General features: G+C 39.3%; 2 protein-coding genes across 3 annotated transcripts in view; both read left to right on the forward strand.

The window, feature by feature from the left end:
- INIP (INTS3 and NABP interacting protein) overlaps positions 1 to 3,032 on the forward strand; it is a 40,980-nt gene extending 37,948 nt beyond the window's left edge. The window contains exon 4 of the mRNA XM_089670927.1: positions 2,711 to 3,032. Within this exon, the coding sequence (XP_089527053.1) occupies positions 2,711 to 2,806 (96 nt within the window). The 3' untranslated portion in view covers positions 2,807 to 3,032. The remainder of the gene's footprint in view (positions 1 to 2,710) is intronic.
- Positions 3,033 to 17,356: 14,324 nt separating this feature from the next.
- LOC149468015 (uncharacterized) overlaps positions 17,357 to 24,902 on the forward strand; it is a 36,146-nt gene continuing 28,600 nt past the window's right edge. For both annotated transcript variants that reach the window (XM_089670965.1, XM_089670964.1), the window contains exon 1: positions 17,357 to 17,460. In XM_089670965.1, the coding sequence (XP_089527091.1) occupies positions 17,400 to 17,460 (61 nt within the window). In that variant the 5' untranslated portion in view covers positions 17,357 to 17,399. The remainder of the gene's footprint in view (positions 17,461 to 24,902) is intronic.

Genomic DNA, 24,902 nt, shown 5'->3' on the forward strand with positions numbered 1-24,902 from the left:
CTCCCTCACTCTGCTAATGTGACCTTAGTGCTGATGGAGAGGGGCAAACAAGGATGCTGTGCAGGCACCCGATGTCCTCATCAACTGATGATGTAATTGCTTGTTGGTATGCCGGAAGGTTGAAAAAGTGCACAATGAAAGCCTATGGCTTTGGTTAACTAAAAGGCAGGCTTGATCCACCTGCTGGCTTGTATATAATGTTTTATTAGTTTTTAAGCATTTTGCCAAGGCACCCCTGAAAAAGCCTGAAGGCACCCCAGGGTTCCTGGGCACCCTGGTTGAGAGAGGCTGATTTAGTATTTTAAAAAATGTGTAATTGCTACACAGGAAGGTTGTAGAGGGTAGACCTACCTGTATTAATACTGTCTTGGTCTATTAATCAGTAATTAATGGAGATAATTTTTCATCACAAAAATTCCCTGTACCACATGCTAAATCCCCATTGTATGGAACACATATTTTCATTTAAATATATTCCTTAACACCCACAAAGGATGTACTGTAAATCCACTTTGGGTGCAACAAATGCCTTTGCAGGTCCAGACATGACTTTGTAGAAGTAGCAATGGTTGCCATGCACAGTTGCTGCAGATTCCGTCTGCTCCCATTTTGATAAATTTCCTCTATAGTATGTAACTTATTATTTGTGAAGAATTATCAGCCGGAAGTGGTTCTAAAGCTAAAACGTTTTCCCTGCATTACGGTAAAAAAAGTTTTGTCATTTACTGTGCCCCCTTTCCCCCCCAAACACATACCTCATATTGATCCAGCACTGTACCTGGCTGCCAGCCTTCTCTTCCTGCTCTTTGTTCTCACTACATTAGGCTGAAAGCAGCAGCAGTCTTTGGCTCCCACTCCTGTCAGTCTAATCCTCTGAGCAGAGAGTGGGGGTGGGGCCGAACTGTGCTGTATGTGTGTGTGTCTGTGGATGCACACAGCCCAGCTTAGGGGCGAGCCCACATGTACAGTATGCTCCCGTAGCAAGCTACTTGCTATGGGGGCATAGAGAAAAGAGGAGCCAAGAGCACCAGCGAAGGGGACCCCAGAAAAGGAGGTTTGAGGATCCTCTGTGCAATACGATTGCATAGAACAGATGAGTATAACATGGTTATTATTTTAATTAAATTAAATCCGTAACTTAAGAATGATTGAAGTGCTATTAACACATTGGCATTTGCTGTATTGATTCAGTATTGCTCTTTTTGCCATGCAGATTTCAAGAAAAATAAAGTGGGGGTTAGAACTTTTGTTAGAAACGCATGTAGACATTTTATGTTTTCTGAAAATGTACTTTCTGTGCTCCTTCCATTCCATCGGAAGTCGATGGATTTACAATTACTAGCATGGACAGGGACCACTGCTGTATGAATAATGCTTGGTGCACATACTCATTTTTTTGTTTACGTTGAACTTCCGACTGTTTTCTCTCAAAAGGACAGCTATACGCATGGTCCAAATGTTAGCCAGTTCCTGCTGACCCGGATGATAATTTGGACTATGTGTACCCAGTTTTAACCAATCATGGTGACCACATTATAACAGTATCTGTATCTGTAATCGAAATGTAAACTTGTGTGTTCATTTCCACATTGCGTTTCGACTGTTTCTAGCCTACTCCTATTACTCTGAATAATCTTGAAGTTTGTAAACTAATTTTGTGAAGATCTCCACACATTTAGTTTTTGATTTCTATGAAATCACTATGTCCTGTGAGTAGGCACTACTGTGTCACACACTTCAGAGTCTGCCTTCTGACCTACAGAGGTGCTGAGAGGAGGAGTTTCAGGAGGCGGAGTCAGTGCAGGAATCACTCCATGCAGGCAGCAAGGTACCATGGGAAATGTAGTCCTTGGAATTTGAAAGTAAGCAGCAGAGGAAAAGCTGGAAATCATGCTGGGAATCCAGGAGATTGTGGAAACAGATGGCCAGCAGACAGGCAGAACTCACAACATGAAAGGAGATTTTCATGTAAGCTTATATTGAAAAACTATTGTTTTGTATTGCTATTACGATGCTTATGCTATAAAATGAAAGTGTCAACTAGGGTTCCATGAAAGGTTGTTAGGGATTCCTTGAGCAATGACCAATATTGGCCTCTCAAGTTCCCACTGACATCATTGATCTTTTTAGCTATCTATAGGGAGTAATTCTTCCCAAAGACCACAAGTGTAAGTAGCATTCTTCCTACTGACCATCACACTAATGTATCATGAGTTGTAGATACAGTAATTTTTAGCAGGGGTTCTCTGAGATCAGAAAGGTATTTCAAGGGTTCCTCTGTGTTGAAAAGGTTGAAAAAGGCTGGTGTATACTGTGACCATAGAACTCCTTTTTGCAACATCCTTGTTTGCAGTTATGCTGCATGCCAGGTCCAAGGCCAGAATGCAGCTTACTGCCATGAGTCATGTGGAGATGATCAGGACTTTCCTAAATTTTTGGTTTTAAGGGAAATTTTGCTGCCTTGTCACAATAACAAACTTTTCTTCTGCACTCAGACAGAAAAAAACCTTACCCTCTTAAAATAGGGGGGAGTTTGGGTTGAATTTGGGCTTTGGGTTCAGGGGTACATTCTGCATACTGTCACTAGAAGCTGATGTCTACAAATGTATTATTGTTGTTCACTGCATATCACTGCTCTACCATGAAGTAATCCAATACCTGTCTTCAGGATAATAAGCATACATTCTCACCCTGTGCTTTCTCCCTACAGCATGCGCATGCACATTCCTCTGGATACTTTATAACTCAAGATTCTGCTTTTGGAAATCTCATTCTCCCAGTTATCCCACGTCTGGATGCTGAGTGACAGTACTCACTGTCATTGGGTCTTCCTGAGGCAGCGTGAAATTGCCGAGGACTCTATTTAACATTTGTACATATTTTGTATATATTGTTAGTCATGTCAGACTGTCTAACACTATTCTAGCAAAGTTTGCCTTACAAACCATCCGGTCATAAGTTGCCTGGTGACTGGAATGCAAGGACCCAAATTTATGAAATGGTCTTTTAAAATAAAAATGAATTTGATTTGTTTTGTGTGGTATTCAGTGTGTTTCGTATATGCTTGTATTCTGTGGGAGCATGTGTACACTTACATATATATGCAGTATTATTCAGGCATGAATACAGACCAGTAACCCCTAGCAGCCAGTTCAACTACAGCTTTTACTGACTTGACTTACACATATCTGGTTGCTTTGGGCTATTACACTTTGCACATAAGCAGTTCTGGACTTTAGTCATACCATACATGCCCTGAAAAGTTTCATCTAAATGCTTTGTGTGTGGTTCGCCCTGCTCCTCCTGCCCTGCAGCTCCCTGACTGCATTTACTTGTAATGACTTTTGGGACTGTTTATTAAAAAATTCATATTATCCCAAATTTGGGAATCCCAGCTGACTGTTAGGGGTTAACATTCTAGAGTGAATTTCAAGTGAGATTCCAAGAAGTTACCACACACACAATCAGTGGAAGAAACTGGTCTAAGAGACAATGAGAGTCAAACACCACTATTTGGATGTCTGCAGGTGAGCATATACGAGGTCTGAAAGTGACAATGGTAAGAGGAAATCCTCATTGTCTTATCTCTCCCAAAACCTTGGGAAGTGTGTGATGACCAAACAAGACTTCTTGAGCTGACAATATGCTATTGAATACTGAGGTTTAACTCTAGTCCAGTCTGTTTACCCAACAATTGATGAAATTTCCTATGTCACATCTCCTTGAACTGTATTCAGCACAAAGTAAAACCTGTGTCATTTAAGATACAAAGAAAAATTTGGTTTATATCAATGGAAATATTATCAAGGGTATATTTCCACACACAAATCTATTCGATAAGGTTGGGTATTGCATCCCACTCAACTAAAGTTGAAGTGATGAAAGATAAGGTGGTTTGTGAATAAGGTAATGTCTATATTTCCAAAAGAAATCAGCCATTCCAATACAGTTCAGGTATCAGAAAAATGAGAAACCAAATGTATTCACACCTTTCTATGGTCCTTATCCAAGAATTAGTAGTGAAATTAACTATACTTGAATAGGACATATATTTGATACATCAAGACATATGGTTTCTATCAAAGGATGAATCATCATTAAGACTACCAATGCATCTGTAATACTTGACTGTCTACAGTGGATAAATCAGGAACATCTCTAGGTACACAAAATGTTCAACCGTCCAATCAACAAGTCTGTTGGGCGGTCCCTCGAAACAAAGGTCTTGTATGGTTTAAAAGACCAGACACCTCAAAGTGAAATCAATCCATCAAGTCATTCAAGCCATCAATCCATCCATCTGAATTTCTTCCAAGCTTCCAATCTTCTGATCTGCTAAAACTTCTGCAACAGTTTCTAAGACTGCTATAACTTCTAAACTATCTCTTATCTACCCTGTTGCTACTATATACTGCACTATAACTTACTTGCTACCTGCAGCCATTTTGCTGAGAACTTCCAGCTGCCATTTTGAAGGAAAAGATTTCCACCAGAGACGCTGATGCTCAGGTAAATTCTGGGAGTGGTCAGACTGCTAGACTATTGTAATTTTCTTTGACATTTCAAATTTTCTAAAGACTTACAACATTTTATTGTGTAGTAAGGAATTTATTAAGGTCCTCTGAATTATCATTAACATAACTGTTTGAATATTGTATTGAGATTATATATTGCATATTAACTAATTTGTAGTGTTGTTGTGGTGCAATTTATCAGAGAAACTTTCTTATTTTCCTATGGCCACAGAAAATGAGAAATAATATCTGAAGCACTATAGGGTTACAACTTATTCCTAAAAAATTTTTTATCTTCCTTTTAAATTGATAATCACATATTGTTTGATAACATAGAAATTAGCATATTATATTTTTGATTGTGTGTACGAGTATATATTCATCACCAGTATTTTGCGTTTGTGTTAATATATATATAAATTTTGTACATTTATCAAAAAGGCAAATTTTGTGTATATGGTATGAAATCATACTGGTAAAAGGACTCAAGGTAAATTTATTAAGTGGTGATCAAATTATTAAGGTGTTCAAATTATTGGTTCATTAAATATTTGCCGTGTTTTAATGGCTGGAGGCACTGCAATATTTTGTTTAAGGGAGAGGACACCGCCCTACGTATTTAGAATAAATTATTACATATACCACCACATACTGGACAGTTGGAATTGTCCTGTATCACAAGAGCAACTCTTGCTTCTCTTGTGTAAATTGGCATTTGCTGAACAGTGTCTGCAGTGTCAATAAGACTTACCATACAACAATGTTCTTATTGCTACATTGCAATTACTGTGGCTTATTCATAGTAGATCTGAGCTGCTTATGATGTCAGTTAAAGTGGAACTTTAGATAAAAATGGGTGGGCAGGCAGGTTTTTTATGCAGAATAGACATGCTTTGTCTCTTCTGCATTAAGCTACCTACCTGCCTGTCCACCCCTGTACAGTGAGCCACACAGGCACAGCTCACTGTACAAATTCAAAAATGATGAATTTGATGGCTAATGCCAGCGGCCGGCATTAATGTGATTGTCCACAGTTGTTTAAAATGAATGACTTTCATTCATAGCCATTCATTGTGTACTGTTGTGGTGATCTGTGATTGGTCATAGTGATCACATAGTAGACTGGGCCAATCACGGTGCATCTGTACCAGTATAATAGCTGTAGCCAATCACAACTAAAAAAACAAAGATTATTGCCACACCAGCCAAATGGTGATGCTATACTGCTCTGGTGACAGTATATAAAAAAAAGTGAAAAAAAAAACTAATTTTATTTCATTTCTTTATTTTCCAAACAAAAAAAAGTGACAAATTACAACTTCAAAAAACTAACCATGCCTCTTACTAGTTTAGGGCCTCAAGAAATAAGATGGGCAGTAAGTACATCAAGATTGATCCGTTTTCATATACTTAAACCATGCTTTGTAGACTCCATAACTTGAACACAGGCTAAATAATATACACTGATTTGGGTTATGTTTACCAAAAAAAAAAAGGAGCAGAGTACAGTGGGGATCGAAAGTTTGGGCACCCCAGCTAAAAATTTGTATTAATGTGCATAAAGAAGCCAAGGAAAGATGGAAAAATCTCCAAAAGGCATCAAATTACAGATTAGACATTCTTATAATATGTCAACAAAAGTTAGATTTTATTTCCATCATTTACACTTTCAAAATAACAGAAAACAAAAAAATGGCGTCTGCAAAAGTTTGGGCACCCTGCAGAATTTATAGCATGCACTGCCCCCTTTGCCAAGCTGAGACCTGCCAGTGTCATGGATTGTTCTCAATCATGGTCTGGGAAGACCAGGTGATGTCAATCTCAAAGGTTTTAAATGCCCAGACTCATCTGACCTTGCCCCAACAATCAGCACCATGGGTTCTTCTAAGCAGTTGTCTAGAAAACTGAAACTGAAAATAGTTGATGCTCACAAAGCTGGAGAAGGCTATAAGAAGATAGCAAAGCGTTTTCAGATGTCAATATCCTCTGTTCGGAATGTAATTAAGAAATGGCAGTCATCAGGAACAGTGGAAGTTAAAGCAAGATCTGGAAGACCAAGAAAAATATCAGACAGAACAGCTCGCAGGATTGTGAGAAAAACAATTCAAGACCCACGTTTGACTGCACGATCCCTCCAGAAAGATCTGGCAGACACTGGAGTTGTGGTACACTATTCCACTATAAAGAGATACTTGTACTTGTACAAATATGGTCTTCATGGGAGAGTCATCAGAAGAAAACCTCTTCTACGTCCTCACCACCAAAATCATCATTTGAACTTTGCAAATGAACATATAGACAAGCCTGATGCATTTTGGAAACAAGTTCTGTGGACCGATGAGGTTAAAATTGAACTTTTTGGCCGGAATGAGCAAAGGTACGTTTGGAGAAGAAGGGGCACAGAATTTAATGAAAAGAACCTCTGTCCAACTGTTAAGCATGGGGTTGGATCAATCATGCTTTGGGGTTGTGTTGCAGCCAGTGGCACAGGGAACATCTCACGAGTAGAAGGAAAAATGGATTCAATAAAATTTCAGCAAATTTTGGATGGTAATTTGATGTTATCTGTGAAAAAGCTGAAGTTAAAGAGAGGATGGCTTCTACAAATGGATAATGATCCTAAACACACCTTGAAATCCACGGGGGATTACATCAAGAGGCGTAAACTGAAGGTTTTGCCATGGCCTTCACAATCTCCTGACCTCAACATAATTGAAAATCTATGGATAGACCTTAAAAGAGCAGTGCGTGACAGACAGCCCAGAAATCTCAAAGAACTGGAAGACTTTTGTAAGGAAGAATGGGCAAAGATACCTCAAACAAGAATTGAAAGACTCTTGGCTGGCTACAAAAAGCGTTTACAAGCTGTGATACTTGCCAAAGGGGGCAGTACAAGATATTAACTCTGCAGGGTGCCCAAACTTTTTTTTGTTTTCTGTTATTTTGAAAGTGTAAATGATGGAAATAAAATCTAACTTTTGTTGACATATTATAAGAATGTCTAATCTGTAATTTGATGTCTTTTGGAGATTTTTCCATCTTTCCTTGGCTTCTTTATGCACATTAATACAAATTTTTAGCTGGGGTGCCCAAACTTTCGATCCCCACTGTACATGTTGACCTTGGTTTATGAAGAAAGATTATTTGTTTGCAACATTTTGTAATAGGAAGGGTGAAAAATATGTTTATTTTCAAAATTTCTGGTATTTTACTATTTACATACCAAAGAATGAAAAACCTAGTAGTGATTAAATACCACCAATAAAAAGCTCTATCTGTCTCAAAAGAATGATAAAAATGTAATTTGGGTGCAATGCTGCATGAGTAATTGTCATTCAAAGTGTGACAGTGCTGAAAGCTGAAAATTGGCCTGGGCAGGAAGGGGGTGAAAGTGTCTGTTTGTTTCTTTCTTTTGTTTGTTTCTTAATTTTTCAGTGATTATTCATTTTAAAATTAACAATAAAAAAAAGTTATTTCATTTGAAAATAGGTTTGCAATGCTTTGTAATTGAAACTTAAAGGATAAGTTCACCTTTTAGTAAAAAATAATAAATGCACATTTTTTTGCAGGTAAAAAAATGTGCATTTATTATTTTTGTCTGCAGGAGCTTGTAAAGCATTTCACCAGCGATCAGCAGATTGCTGGTGCCATGCAGATCTCCTGCAGATCTATATACGGGATGTATGAGCAAGCAGATATACTGACAGGAAGAATGAATGAACTACCACGGCACCGTTTAAGTTCATTGAGGGCCTCAAGCCAACAGCCTCTAAGGCCGTCAGGACCTGTAGTCTCTCATTCACAGAACACTGTGCATGAGAGAAGCGGCTGGGAAGGCGAAGTTCTGCACGGCTGCATTTTTAAAAAATTTGGCAGCTAGCGAGGGGGGAGAAGATCCCCGCTAGCTGTCAAAGCAGGGAGCGGTAGCCGGTCTGATCATAACATGGTAAATGTTAACCCTGAATATGGATGTAATGTGACGAACGGGAAAGGTGAACTTATCCTTTAATTTTAGTGTCATTATAATAGGGACAAATTAGAGAAAAGTGTGTACTTTTCACGTACAGTACCACTAGTTGTTTCAAAACTCGTTGGTCAACTAGGAAAAAAAAATAAATCCATTTTGTTACACCTTTTGTCTGTAGATTGCATATAAAGCAAAATTATTTATCCAAAACAATACTGCCATTAGAAATACAAACTCTGCTCATATAACACGTTTTCCCTAATGACAATCCCCTTGTTTGTCATGAAGAAGACATGTCCAGGAATAGCACATAGCGTAAAACCATTTCCCAAATGCTTTATTAAAACAGAATCAATTGCAGCAACTGGTTGGTTGGGATTTGCCTGATAATATTGATCCCATTATTAGTTTGATTTCCCTTCCTGATCCCACCATTTTGGCTCTTTCTCATCTTGAGATGGCTCTACCAGTCATTCCATCCACGCTCCAACTGCTTAAAGTGTTACTAAACCCACAACAGTAAAAATCAGTCTGTATATGCAGTAAAGAATGCTTGATATATTCACTGTGGAACCTAAGGGCTTAATCCTCTGCATTGTGTAAATATGCTGTTTGATCCTGATTTCTCTGATCTTCCCCTTCTTCCAGTGCCCCCCTCCTGATAAGACCTATCGTGTGGAGACACTCTGCACCTGCTCAGTTTAGTGTGTATTGCTAGAGAGGTTTTTTTTTTTCTTTCTTGGGAGAGTGCATGTGATCAGCACAGGGCCAATAAGCATTGTCCAGAAAGAGGTCAGGGGTTCTGCGTCCTCCTAGAGCAGAAATAAAACTCCTCCTACAAGCTTTAAACAATATTCTGCTGAACACTGATAGAAGTCACAAGACTGCTGATGATGATGAGAAAAGGTATTTAGCAGTTTATATTTGCTAAAATATTTGCATTTGTATGTAGTGTGTACTGTGGGAGATCAGATAAAGTGAATGCAGGGTCCTGGGTTTAGTAACACGTTAACAAAGTCCTGGTTTCTAGCAATTGTTAGTTGTGGGTATAAAATGGATCAGTTTTGGCTCTCATAAAATAGACTCTTGACTGATGTTTTCATTTGATGGTAAAGGAGAGCTCCAGATTGCAGATGCAGCCACTCTTTTCTGATGTTCATCAGGATGTTGAGAGAAATAACCTGATCAGTCAATAGGTCTGAGGAGTGGCCAAGAGACTGCCAAAATGTTTTTCATCATGCAGCTGCCACTTCCTCAAGTACCTATTTCTAAATGTGTTTATATCTTCAAATGCCTGCAGGTTACAATATTGTAAATCTTGTATTTTTTTTTATCCACAATGGAATTACCTTTTGAATAATCACAGATTTGACAAGCATCAGATGCCTTTATCACCTAGTTGATGGGATGTGCCTAACCTGCCTCCAGTACCTCCATGAGTCTTTAAGGTTCCTTTCCACTACACCTGCCTTAACACCCACCTTAACATGAAAAATACTAGAATGGTGTAGAACAGTTCCTCATCTCCTGCCTATCAGGTTAAATTTCAGCAGACAGAACATGTGGGGTTCCTGCTGAAGGTAGCCCCTGCTAGGAGTAGAGTATATCCCAAGGCCTTTGCAAGACCTAACTACCTGGGTATAGGTCTTTCTTCCATGGCTGATCTTTGGCTTTTGAGGATGATTCCCCTTGTTCTGCCCTTAATCAGGTAGATGTTCTTAGCAGTAAGGCTAAGTGTCCTGTTCCCTGCTCCATGGCCATGGACTCTTTGTTCAGTGTTAGACAGGTCCTGTCAGGGCTAGATCTAGCTGGTTTGATGTGCGTGTGCAGTAAAAAATGGACAGAGGATGGGAGGTCAGCAGGGTATTGTACAGGGGATAAGCACGACAGTGTCAGTGGTTTGTATGGCAGTGTACAGGAGGTCAGCAGGCCAGAGTATAGGATCAGAAGTTTGCAGGGCAGTGTAATGGGGATCCGCAGGGCAAAGGACAGGGTCAGCAGTTTGCAGGGCAATGTACAGAGGCTATTGGCTTGTAGGGTAGTGTACAGGGGTCAGCAGGGCAAAGGACAGTTGCTAAGCAGAGCCACGTACAGCAGGCGATTCTACAGGAATTAGTAGGGCAGTGTACAGGGGGTCAGTAGGGCAAAGGACAGGATCACCTGTGGAGAGGCAGAGGACAGGTGGATCACATGTGGTGAGGCAGAGGACAGGTGGATTACCTGTGGAGAGACAGAGTGCTAGTCACTAGTCAGGTGACTTTATCAAGGGCATACACATCCCCTTGATAAAGTCATGTGACTAGTGACGAAATGCGCCAGGCAGGAGTGTGCGGATTACGTCACGATGTTACCATTCATCGGGATTGCGGTCGTAGTACTCTATAAACGGCTCTTAGAATGAAATTACAGCAGGCAATAGCATTTATTAAGTGGGCCCGTGCTTTGCCTTGCATTACAATACGTATGGTGTCTGTTTTGAGCATGTACAGGACTGCTGCTGAGATGATACTGCCATTTTGTGTTTAATCAGTACATCACTGGATGTTCATCATACCTGATGCAAAATACACCTCAGGTCTCTCCCCTGTCAGTTCTATACGGCGATGGCTGGGTGCCGGAGAGGAATCTCCAGGCAGGACCTGGTGATTGACATGCCTATCCGACAATGGCGGCGCGGGTAGGGTGGCGCACGCCCGCTACCCAAAAATGCAAATCACAAATACAGTGGATATAAAAAGTCTACACACCCCTGTTAAAATGTCAGGTTTCTGTGATGTAAAAAAATTAGCCAAAAATAAATAATTTCAGAACTTTTTCCACCTTTTTATGTAACCTATAAACTGTACAACTCAGTTGAACAACAAACTGAAATCTTTTAGGTGAAAGGCAGTAAAAATAAAAAACTAAAATAATATGGTTGCTTAAGTGTACACACCCTTTTATAACTGGGGATGCAGCTGTGTTCCGAATTAAGCAATCACATTCAAAATCATGTTAAATAGGAGTCAGTACACACCTGCCATCATTTAAAGTGCCTCTGATTAACCCCAAATAAAGTTCAGCTATTCTAGTAGGTCTTTCCTGACATTTTCTTAGTCCCTGGGCTTGTCGGTCCTCCGGGGACCACTCTCACCCAATACATCCCACCCATATCCATTCCCCCTTCATGCACCAGTGCCCTGGAAAGGGCTTGGATTTAGCCCGGGTATATCATTCCTGGCTGGTCCCTGGTAGTGCGGGCTTCCTCTCCTTCCCTCTGCGGTCTGGGACTCATCTGGGGCTACAGGGGGCCTTGTTCTGCCATTGGGGGGAGGTGTCCATTAGGGTTTGCAGGCCCACCTGGATCGGGGGGTGCAGGGTGTGCTGCATGTTGCTGGGATGGTCGGCAGCCATCTTATTGTGGCCGCGGTGGTCACTTTCTTGGAGGTTTTCACCCTCCGGCCTCTAGTGCCAGACAGTGGCTATTTTTCTGGAGATTTTTTTGGCTGGCAGCCATTTTTTGGGGGCCTGAGTGGCTATTAAGCAATGGAGGCTGACTGGGGGAGGTCCTCTTCAGCTTTAAACCCCACCCCCACCAGACAACCTGGCATCAGGTTTTCCCCACCCACAACAAGCCCTACAACCCAACAATACAGTATGAACTCTATTAGAAGTGAAAGACTACAAGGTCACATTTCCCTAAACAAACAGTGTAGAATATCTGTGAAACATATACAGCTTTACAAAAGGGATAAAACCAGAACAGAAAGGGCAACATGTTATGAAAAAACAGGACGGTTTGTCACAATTATTCCTTTTTCAAGAACATTTTATGCTTTAGAGCAAGTTTTTAGCACTATTGATATAGTGTGAGATTTTCAGAAGAAGGTGTGCAGTAGTACCCAGTACATTTATTTCACATATGATTTATATTTCATGTGTTTAATTTTAAAAGTGTCGCACTAGTTATTCACTTGAGAGGGAGATGTATTGTAGCACCATGCTATATGGTGGTTTGTAGTAATATTTAGTTAAGAGATAGGTGCATTGCAACACAAAACGCACGATTGGGATTTTTTATCTCCCGAGTTGAGATCACACACTGAATAGGGAGGTGCATTGTAGTACCACTACTTGCTTTAATATATTTTTTAATATCCCCTTAACTAGTGACTCACAGTTATAGGAGTGGCAGCGCAGCATTCCAATTATCCTAATACCACACACATATTTGTGTTAATTGCTAGCAGCAACCCACAGGTTCTTATTCCTCTGTCCACTGCGCAGGATTTTCAAATACAGTATAATTCTAAGTATGCCTATGATGTGTGTTATAAATATCTTATTAATTGACCACTTTGTGTAAAAAAAAAAAAAAAAATTTCTTTCCTGTATTTTTCAGAAAGTTGTGGCAAAAATTTTGTAGGGGGTTTCCGCTGTCCTGGTGCTCCACAACCTCCAAAAGTGGGATAGGTAGTCAATAAATTAGATGCATAATTTACGTTTTATGCTCCTTAAAAGCCCCATGGTGCTCCTTGGATTTTGGGCCCCTTTTTGTGGTTAGGCTGTGAAAAAATCTCACACACACTATACCCATACTCAAAAGGCATAGCAGAATGTTTTTTTGGGTGTAATTCTAAGTATGATTATGCCGTGTGCGAGACATAACTTGTTAAATTGAAAATTTTATGAAATAAAAAAACAAAGTTTGCTTAATTACAACTTAAAAAAACTCACCATGCCTCTTACTAAATTCCTTGAACTGTCTACTTCCCAAAAAGGGAAAAAAATGGAATAAGTGATAAAAATGTCATTTGGGCATAGTGTTGCATGACTGAGTCAGTGGTGTTGCTATAGGGGGTGCAGACTGCACATGGGTGACACCCAGGGCCACCCAGACGCTAGTGACTCCTGTCCAAAAACCAAATAATAAATTCACAGTGTTCTGTGAATGAATGAACTACAAGTCCTGGCAGCCTTAGTGGCTGTCAGCTTGTAGTTCTCAATGAACAACTACGGCACTGTGGAGCGCCATGGTAGTTAATTGATTCTTCCTATCAGTATATTTTCTCGCCAGTACATCCCGTATGGACAAGCAGATATACTGACAGGGCTGCAGGAGACTGGTGCTGGTGCAATGATTTCCAGACTCTTGCAACCAAAAAGAATAAATGCACATTTTTTTTACATGCAAAAAATGTGCATTTACTATTTTTGGCCAAAAGGTGATCTTTTAAATGGTTTCACACTGGTTTGCTATGGTTTGGATGCATTGCTGGTGTATCTGCAGTTTTCCTGCGTTTTACCCACAGTCATAGCTGCAGTCCTATAGATTTCTATTAGGTTGTACGTTTTTTTTCTGCATTTTCTTTTTCTTTTTTCATTCTGTTTATTAGTTTTGACAATAGAAAAATACAAAACAAAGCCTATTGGGCATACCCAGGCTGAGTTAACATATAAACCACATAAAACAAACAATAGTGCAACCACACAATTCAAGAACGTGGCAACCTAAACAGCAATGGTCAAGATGATGGCTCGCCATAATTTGTTGTGGCAGAAATAGTACGTAGCGGGCTCATACCACCAGAAAAAAATGGCGCAGTGAATATAAAGAGGAGAACAAACAAAATAACCCAGACAGAGGGCATATCACACAGCGCTGTCGATTGAAGGAGGTTGTTGCAGAGGAATCTACCCAAATATCCCAAATTTTAGACTTATTAAGGCAGCCCCTTTTTCTGCATTTTCTGAAAGTGTACTAAAAGTCCCACATGCTCCATCTTTGGCGCACTTTCAGAAAATGGGAAAATAATTATTGTGGAGTAAAACCATGTGACGCCACTGGGCTGAGTAATTGTCATTCAAAGTGTGACAGCACTAAAAACTTAAAAATGGCCTGGGCAGGAAAGGGGTGAAAGTGTCCAATACTGAGGTGGTTTAAGTCAGAATCTGATTGCTGCATACTATAAAAAAAAATATATACCCGTACTGTGCACATGGAGAGAAAACACACACACAATCGCTGCGAGAAAGGTCTCTTGTCTATTCAATAACTCGCAACGGCTTTGGTATAGCTAAGAGATAATGGTAGATCATGTTTCAAATAATAAGAATGAAAATGCTACATCGCAGGCCAAAATCAAAAATAAGGAAGTACAGATGAATGTGATTATGGCTGCTGCAGTCTTCAAAATGTGTCTAATTTACACATTAGTGAACCCTATAAATGTGTACTGACTGTGCTGCAAAAATATGAGTCAAGGTTGCTGAACAGTTTGCCACATGTAAAAGTGCAATAAAGAAATAAAACAACACCAGAAAATACTACTAATGTGCACTATATCAGTTAGTCCCATTCAAATAATAGTTGCTTAAAAACCAAAAGACAAGTAAACAGGTGCTGATGCCATTAGTAACAGATAAACAGGTGACCCCACATGGATTTGCACTCAGCACAATGGACGGACCTTTTAATACTAGATAGGTCTCACAATCTTTTTGGTTGGACCCACTGTGTGTCTTGTCACCAACCTGACTATTCACATGTACCAGGATGTGATTTCTTCGTGTCAATTGCCTGAAACAATGCAATTCTATGTCCTATTACTCTCAAGGTTAAAGCCCGGAAGACTAAGCTACAGTCTTTAATTCCCATGTGAAAGCAACTGGGCAAGGAGTGCTTTAAAATGGTCCTTTACCTATACAACAGATACAAGATAGAATCTCCTAAGCATAACTCTTAGTGAGGCTCACTTGACTTGTAAATCCTCCACAGATACAGTAAAGTCAGTGAGCTCTTAAGGTGTAGGACATACAGTGAAGGAAATAAGTATTTGATCCCCTGCTGCTTTTGTATGTTTTCCCACTCACAAAGAAATGATCGGTCTAAAAATCGAATGGTAGGTGTATTGTAACATTGAGAGACAAAATAGCAACAAAAAATTCAAAAGAAATGCATGTATAACAAGTTATGCACTGATTTCCATGTTCGTGAGGGAAATAGTATTTGATCCCCTTCACACTTGGTGGCAAATCCCTTGTTGGCAATCACAGAGGTCAGATGTTTCCTGTAGTTGGCCACCAGGTTTGCACATATCTCAGGAGGGATTTTGGCCCACTCCTCTTGGCAGATCCTCTCATTAAGGTTTTGTGGTTGATGTTTGGCAACTCGAACTTTCAGCTCCTGCCACAGATTTTCAATCGGATTAAGGTCTGGAGACTGGCTAGGCCACATCCAGGACCTTAATGTGCTTCTTCTTGAGCCACTCCTTTGTTGCCTTGGCTGTGTGTTTTGGGTCATTGTCATGCTGGAACACCCATCCACGACCCATTTTCAATGCCCTGGCTGAGGGAAGAAGGTTCTCACCCAAGATTTGATAGTACATTGCCCCATCCATTGTCCCTTTGATGCGGTGCAGTTGTCCTGTCCCCTTAGCAGAAAAACATCCCCAAAGCAGAATGTTACCACCACCATGTTTGACAGTTGGGATGGTGTTCTTAGGATCATAGGCAGCATTCCTCCTCCTCCAAACACGGGGAGTTGAGCTGATGCCAAAGAGCTCGATTTTGGTTTCATCTGACCAGAACACTTTCAACCAGTCCTCCTCTGCCTCATTCAGATGTTCAGTGGCAAACTTCAGACGGGCCTGGACATGTGCTTTCTGGAGCAGAGGGAACTTGCGGGCACTGCAGGATTTCAATCCTTGTCGGTGTAGTGTGTTATCAATTGTTTTCCCAGCTGTGGTCACAGTTGCCTGGAGATCATTGACAAGATCCTCATGTGTAGTTCTGGGATGATTCCTCACTGTTCTCATGATCATTGACACTCCACAAGGTGAGATCTTGTATGGTGCACCAGACTTAGGGAGACTGACAGTTATTTTGTGTTTCTTCCATTTGCAAATGGTTGCACCAACTGTTCTCACCAAGCTGCTTGGCGATAGTTTTGTATCCCAGTCCAGCCTTGTGTAGGCCTACAATCTTGTACTTGACATCCTTGGACAGCTCTTTGGTCTTTGCCATAGTGGAGAGCTTGGAATCTGATTATTTGATTGCTCCTGTGGACAGGTGCCTTTTATACAGGTAACAAAATGATTAGCAGCACTCCCTTTAAGAGACTGCTTCTAATCTCAGCTTGTTACCTGTATGAAAGACACCTGGTAGCCTGAAATCCTGCTCAATGATAGGGGATCAAATACTTATTTCCCTCATGCACATGCAAATCAGTGCATAATTTGTTAGACATGCATTTCTTTTGAATTTTTTGTTGCTATTCTGTCTCTCAGTGTTACAATACACCTACCATTCGAATTTTAGACTGATCATTTATTTGTGAGTGGGCAAACATTCAAAATCAGCAGGGGATCAAATACTTATTTCCTTCACTGTAAAGTGAGTTACTTGCTGGCAGACTCACTAGCTATATATAGCTATCTGAAATGTTTACATTTTTAGCTTGAAATTAATTTGGTATTACTATCTCACAGTGGTATAAAATTTGCTTTACAGTAAGGATGCATTTTCACATTACAGCTCTAATACCTAAGTACACTTTGTTAACTATATCGTTAATTCTACTAATTCAGTTACAAAAAACACACCGGCTGTCTGCTATCAGCCAGAGCTATTCGACCAGTGTTGACTATATCCATTAATACATTTCTAAGAAGCTGAATAGTCTTGAATTTGTGCTGTAATGTATTATATACAAATACATTAATGAAAGAGCTGCCCTCTTCTATGACTCTTCATATCACATTAGTATCCTTTCACTAGCAATGTGAGAATCCTATACTTGTATGTACAAGTGGTTAAGTGCCATTAAAACTAGCCTTGTGAAGTAGGAGGCCCTCACTATATAAACAGAATTTAGTATGAAAAAGCCAGATAGCATTCACAAAGTAGGCACATTTAGAGGGGCAGGACGAAGATAAAGTATGAAGATGAGAACTCTGATCATTATGGTGGTCTTTCTTATTTCTTTCTCTTGGCTCACAGGTAAGTCCATAAATAATATCACTTTATTAGCACTTTTGCATATATATTATATTATCAACAATAATAAATAAATGTAATATAAACATAAGAGGAGAAGTCTATTAGACTAGTTATTCTTTCTGGGTTTTTTAAATGACAAGAAACTGAATTTTTTATAACATGTAAGGGATTTCATAGTTTTCATCAGTGACACTAAACCTTCTCAAATTAATTTACTTTGAGAAAATCTGCCTGTTATAGTATTGACAAATTTGCTTTTTTTTAAGCATTTAAATTTGACATAATACTGCTTACTGAAGTACATTCTGTGCTGATTTAAATGCACATGAAATGACTGCAGCCCTGCCCAGTATTTCGTTCAGATTGTATTCTTTATTGCTGCCTATCAAAAGTGAGAAATATTGGTCATCTGTGTTGATTGTTTTCAGTTGATTATGTTTGTTTTTAGATATCATAAGCTCGAGACAGGATTGTCTAATTACAATTTGTTTCCACATTTATAGGTATAAACATGCATGCTTAGGCAAGCAGAGTGTGAATGTTTATACACAAGTCTTCTGGTGGTCACATCATGCCAGTATGTCGAACTGCCCTTTAACGTCTGCCCACATGGAAGAAAAATACATTTGAATTAAATTTTTAAAATATTCTTCCCAAATATATTGACGTATATTTGAAATGCTGCAATTTTGGCCATATTCTATATATATATATATATATATATACTACATGTTGAAATGCGTTTTATATATATTACAAAATATATGAAAACAATCTGAAGAATATATTTTTAAAAAATATATTTTTACAAATATTTTTCATATAATAATATGTGATATATAAATATATATATATCACATATTATTATATGAAAAATATTTGTAAAAATATATTTTTTAAAAATATATTCTTCAGATTCTTCAAAAAAACATTTCAACATGCAGTATATATATATATATATATACTGCATGTTGAAATGTTTTTTTTTAAATATATGTCAAATATTTTAAAAATATATATTTTTTAAATATATTCTTCAGCTTTAACATATAAAACAGTCATTTTAACATACATTTTACATATATTTGTAAATGCATTCCAAAAATGTAGATTTGTATTTTTAAAGACATACAGTATATTTGAAATGTATTTTTAAAAATATTTTTCATATATTTTGTAATAAAAATGCATTTCACTATGCAATATATATATTTATTGAAATATATTTTGAAATATATTGAATATGGCCAAAATTGTAGCATTTCCAATATATGTCAATATATTTGGGAAGAATATTTTTAAAATATATTTCAGATATATTTTTCTTCTATACGGGTATGGCCACCGTAAAGTAAACCTATTCTCAAATATTAACATAAAGTGGTTTATTTACTAAAGCTGGGTAATTCAGAATTTTGTGCACATAGAAACCAATCAGCTTACAGGATTTATTGCTAAAGCTTAATTGAACAAGCCGAAGTTAGAAGCTGATTGGCTACCATGCAGAGTTGCACCAGATTCTGGTTGAGCCAGCTTTAGTAAATAAACCCCAAAGTGTTAACTGTTTTGTCTTAATAAGTAATTCAATGCTGTTTTGAACTCTCCCCTGTGCTATTGATGTGACCGAAAGTAGGGTATAGTAATAGATTTGGCAGCTATTATAGGATAGGAAGTAGAAGGAAACCTCCCCAACTTCTAACTTTTCCACATAATCCAAAACAATTGCCAGGAGTTCCAGATTCACAAGATTTTAATGTTTCATTAAGTTTGAACGGTGTTTTGTAGTCACTGGTTCCCAATGAACGCATCTTCATCTTATGAAATCAGAAAATCTAGTGTGAATAAGAAATTGCCAGTAGGGGAAGTTATACCCCAGCAGTCATGCATTACATTAAATTTTAAAGATTGACATATGTAATAACATAGGAATGTTATCCACAACATCTATTTCAATTCTACGTTTTGTTTACACATTGGAGGTACCAGTCTAAAATCTATAAAGTCAATTAGCTATGGTCAGAAAATCCAGTACCCATATATCAGCCCCACTATTCCTGCTGAATACATACAAAAACTGAAGTTTAGGATAAAATTGGTACCATGGTTCATGTGATCTGTATTTGTTTAGTATGCATAATGTTCGCACTCCACAACAAAATTAAAAGAAGCTGATTAGCATAGTTGTGTTAAATTTAAAACGCCAACCAAGGATATACACTTGACCTGTTTTTATTTTTATTTATAAAGAAGCTCACATCAATTTGCAAAATAAAGGCATGATTCTAGCAATGTTTTCTTGCCCCTAATTTTCAAAATCTATATTTTGTTTAAAAAAAAAAAACTGCACAGGCTTATACTTTACTAGAGCCAAGAGCAATGTGCTAGGTTTGGTAACCTCAAGCAGCTAATCAGCAATGATCTTTATTGGATTTCTACATGCAATAAATAGAAATGTTGACATGTGTGGGGAATTGTTGAACACCCCCTCTCTAATTGAAGTCTGGTCCTAGGTCCCCAAAAGTCCTTTAAAAATACTACCATCTATGGTAAAGTTTGATACTTAGGACAGTGTTTCCCAAACTTTTTATTGTTGAGGCACCCTTTAAAAGTCTGCACAACCTCGAGGCACCCTATTCTAAAATGTAAAAAGCTAAACTAATAGTCTTACATAACACAGCAACATCCAAACACATAGGAATCCAAAGTTAGAGGTACTTATGCTTCCAAAGCGAACCCACCTCTTTACACTGGTACTGACTAGCATTCCAATGTTTCTCTCCCTCATTTAGCAAATACGATGTTGGTGCTGACAGAGGGGCAGCAGGGAGTGGCAAATAAGGATGCTGTGCAAGCACCCAACACCCTCCTTATAAACCGATGACATCATTGGTTGTTAGGACATCAAGGTTGTAATGGTGCACAATGAAAGCCTGTGGCTTTGGGTAACTAAAAAGTAAGCTTCCTTCATCTGCTGTACACAATGTTTGGGCAGTTTTTATAGATTTTGCCAAGGCACCCCTGAAGAAACCTGAAGGCACCCCAGGGTGACTGGGCACCCTGGTTATAAAAGGCTGTCCTAGTACACTACAGGTCTTTTTATACTGCAAGACTAGGTAAGAATCTTGTCTTACATAGGGCCTTTTAGTTTATGCATGAAACTAGGAACTCACATTATCTCTTGACCCCTCAGCCACAATAGTTCCTTCCCTACTGTAAAACTAGATAAGAATCTTGTTTTACACAAGAGCTTCTAGTGTCTGCATGAGTCTAAGTACTCATCTCATCCTTTAACCCCTAGGCCAGCCTTTCTCAACCAGGGTGCCATGAGGTTTCTTCGGGGGTGCCTTGGCAAAATGTTTAAAAATTGCCCAAAAATTGTATACAAGCCAGCAGGTGGGGCAAGTCTGCCTTTTAGTTACACAAAGCCATAGGTTTTCAATGTGCACTGTTACAACCTTCTAGCTGCCGGCGTCCTGACAACCAATGACTTCATCAGTTAAAGAGGATGTCAGCTGCCTGTATCAGTGCTGGGGTCACATTAGCTCAGTGATGGAGAAAAACTGAGGGAGAAGAGAAACATTGGAATACTAGTCAGTACCAGTGTGCAAAAGTGTATTTGCTTTGGGTGAGTAAATCATCTCTAATGTTGGGTGTCCTACATGTGTGGATGTTGTTGCATTATATAAAAACTATTAGAATAGTTTTTCACATTTTAGAATGAGGAGCCTCATTAAAATTATGGACAGTCTTGAGGCACCCCATTTTAGAATGGGATGCCTCAAGACTGTCTATAATTTTAAAGGGTGCCTTGACAGAAAAAAAGGGTTGAGAACCACTGCACTAGGCCACCAAAGGTCCTTTTCTACTATATAATTAGGTAAGATCTTATAGCGTCTGTATGAGACTATTTACTCATGTCATTCCTTGACCCTTAGCCATCATAGATCTTTTCCTACTGTAAGACTAGGTAAAAATCTTGTCTTACAGAGTGCCTTCTAGAATTTGCATGAGACAAGGTATTTACTCCATCCTATGGCACCTAAGCCACCATAGATTTTTTTCTTTCTGCAAGACCAAGTTAGAATCATGTCTAGGTACTCATGTCATTCCTTGACCCCTCAGCCATCACAGGCTCTTTCCTACTGTAAGACTAGGTAAATGTCTTGTCTTACAGAGCACCTTTGAGTTTGAATGAGACAGGTACTCACCTCATTCCTTAGCACCTGAACCACCACAGATCTTTTCTTTCTATAAGATCGAGTTAAAATCTTGTCTAAGTACTCATGTCATCCCCTGACCCCTTAGCCATCACAGGCCCTTTCCTAATGTAAGAATAGGAAAAATCGTGTCCTACAGAGCACCTTCTAGAGTTTTCATGGGACAAGGTACTCATCTCATCCCTTGGCCCTTCATTCACCACAGATCCTTTCCTACTTAAATACCAGGTGAAACGTTTGTCTTTACACTTGCAGCCGCTGGCTTGCAGCATATCCAGTAAATAAATAGGTGCTTCAAAAATGTCTTATTGTTAGGATAATTAAATATACAGTATACTATACCATGTAATAGATAACACATCAGTAAGTATAATTTGTCAAGACCAATTATGGACTGTCATATAAAATTCAGAGTAGTTGCTTATATAATTACATCTTAAAACTATGAACAAAGACAAAACATTTTGTGATGTAAATGCCGCAAAGCGCCTTTGAAACAGATATTATCATAAGCTAGCGGGGATGGTTCTTAGTATGATAACATTAGCATTTTAAAAGAAAATGTTCTATTTCTGAACAGAATCAGAGCCTACTGTGATTACTTTACCCAGAACATTCATTTGCAGAATATTATTAAAGAGTGCTAAAGATGTTTAAATACCCAAAGAGAAAGCAGTAATGAACACTGTTTGGAGGAGCTTTGGGGAAAATAATGCAGACATTGTTTTCTTTCATAATAACCAAGCCGCACGTTTCCTTGCTATTTTCTATTACTATTTTCTGGTTATATCTATTTGTACATATTTATTTCGACCATGAGGACTATAGCTATTGAAATCTAAAAATTAATAACAATTATCTTCTTCATAATACTTCTGAGTCACGGACACCGATGGCACATCAGAAAAGGCAGAGTAAAGTATGATCTACTGCACAGTTGATTAGTCAGTGATTAAGATATTATTGAAGCCTTTGGGTCAGCATAATAGCCAGGCAAACAACATTCTATGTAACAAAAATGAGAAATAACAGTCTCCACAAATATTTTATTTAGAAAAATACCATGACAAAACAGTCCAGCAACAAGGAAGGCATAGAGAACATGAGGTTCATGCATATTGGGATTACTCTGTTCAACAGCTAGTCAAAGAACCTCAAAACAATTACTAGAAAACTGTTACATATATAGAATAGCTGGTATGGTTTAACCAACAACGACAAAATAAGCAAGTCAGTCCTATAGAGGCATTCTTATCAAACAAGTAGTGTTGCAATTGTATAAGATGAGAACAGAATGACAAAAAGAAAAATGTCTAGAAAGAAAAAGACATTAAGAAGCATGAGGTGGGGGGAGAGGATTAGGATTGGGGGAGGGTGGAGAAGGGGAGTAAGGGGGGTTTTAGGGGAGTCCCGGGGGGCACACACTCTCATAAACGTTAGATGGTTAAAAGTGAACAGTCAAAGGAGGGTGGTTGCGAATAGGAAATCCACGGTTTATAGACTTGAGTAAATTTAGATTGCGTGTCAGTCAAGATGGCAGTAAGCTTTTCATTTATCATAATATCTGTTACCATATTTTTCACTGCTTCAAAACTAAGGGATGGGGTTTTCCATGCTTTAGTTAAGATAACTCATACACTCTCACGGCTTCAACTACCACCTATATGCCGACGACACACAAATCTATCTCTCAACCCCCCACCTCACCCCCTCAGTCTCCGCCCAAATCACACACCTACTGAGCGACATATCAGACCGGATGTCGCTCCACTTCCTTAAACTGAACCTCTCCAAAACCGAGTTTCTTGTTTTCCCCCAGCCCGGACCCCACCCCCCATTGACTTCTCCATCATGTCCAACAACACCACCATCAAACCCGCCCCGCAGGCCAGAGTACTTGGTGTCATTCTGGACTCTAACCTATCCTTCCAGCCCCAAGTCCAATCTTTAACAAACTCATGCAGACTCCACCTCCGCAACATCGCCAAAATATGCACGTTCCTAACCCCAGAAACCACTAAACAGCTCATCCACTCCCTCATCATATCATGACTCGATTACTGCAACTCCCTACTTACTGGCCTGCCTCGCCGCTGGCTATCCCCGCTTCAGTCAATCCTGAATACGGCTTCCAGACTCATTCACCTTTCCAACCGCTCTGTTTCCACCACCCCCCTCTGCCAATCCCTCCACTGGCTTCCGATTGCGCAACGGATCAAATTCAAAATCCTAACACTGACATACAAAGCTGTCCACCATACTGCCCTGAACTACATCACCGACCTGATATCCAAGTACCACCCAGCACGCACACTCCGCTCCTCACAAGACCTCCTTCTCTCTAGTTCCCTGGTCTCCTCCTCCCATGCCCGCCTCCAGGACTTCTCCAGGGTGTCACCCATCCTCTGGAACTCCCTGCCCCAACCCATCAGATTATCACCTACTCTCCTCTTCTTTAGGCGCACCCTGAAAACCCACCTCTTCAGGGAAGCCTACCCCACCCCCTGCTAACTTGCTGACCTCCTCCACTCTTCCTACCACTCCGTCCCCCACAGCTTTCACCTCCTGTGCCACCATCCCCTCCCTCCTAGATTGTAAGCTGGGCCCTCGATCCCCTCATGTTTTGCATTGTATTGTTATTGTTCTGTCACGTGTTCTGTCCCCCTTTGTAATGTACAGCGCTGAGCGAACTATTGGCGCTTTATAAATACTGTATAATAATAATAATATGGGAAGCTAAGGTCTGTTCCGATCTAAAAATGTCTAGGATGGGCTTATTCAGGAGGACTTCATAAGGGTTTATGCAAACATTTGTGTGGATTAGGTAGTGAATAAGGTTATAAACCCTAATCCATAGTCTGGATAATACTGGACACATCCACCATATGTGGGCCATGGTTCCTTCTATAGGGCAGCACCTGTATAAGACATTATATGAGTTTTCCATAATAAAAACATTCTTTGAACTTTTAGAGACCATCTGCCAATCCTCGGGAGCCAGAGTTCTCCTCAGTTCAGTCTCCCATTAGGTCTGGTATTGCCTGGCAGGTGTCCACTTAGCAGAAGAGATGGAGGAGTAAATCAAAGATATGAGACCCTTAGAAAAAGGATTTGAGCACCATCTCTATTCAAAAGCAGTCAGAAAAAAAATTCAGCATTAGATGTAAAGCCACAGTGTGGTTGCTCTCTACGCACACGATTTGATTGACAGCAGAGGGAGCCATT

Source organism: Staurois parvus, unplaced genomic scaffold (genome assembly GCF_062004578.1).
Source record: "Staurois parvus isolate SC_StPar_1 unplaced genomic scaffold, SC_StPar_1.0 ptg000096l, whole genome shotgun sequence".
Lineage (NCBI taxonomy): Eukaryota > Metazoa > Chordata > Amphibia > Anura > Ranidae > Staurois > Staurois parvus.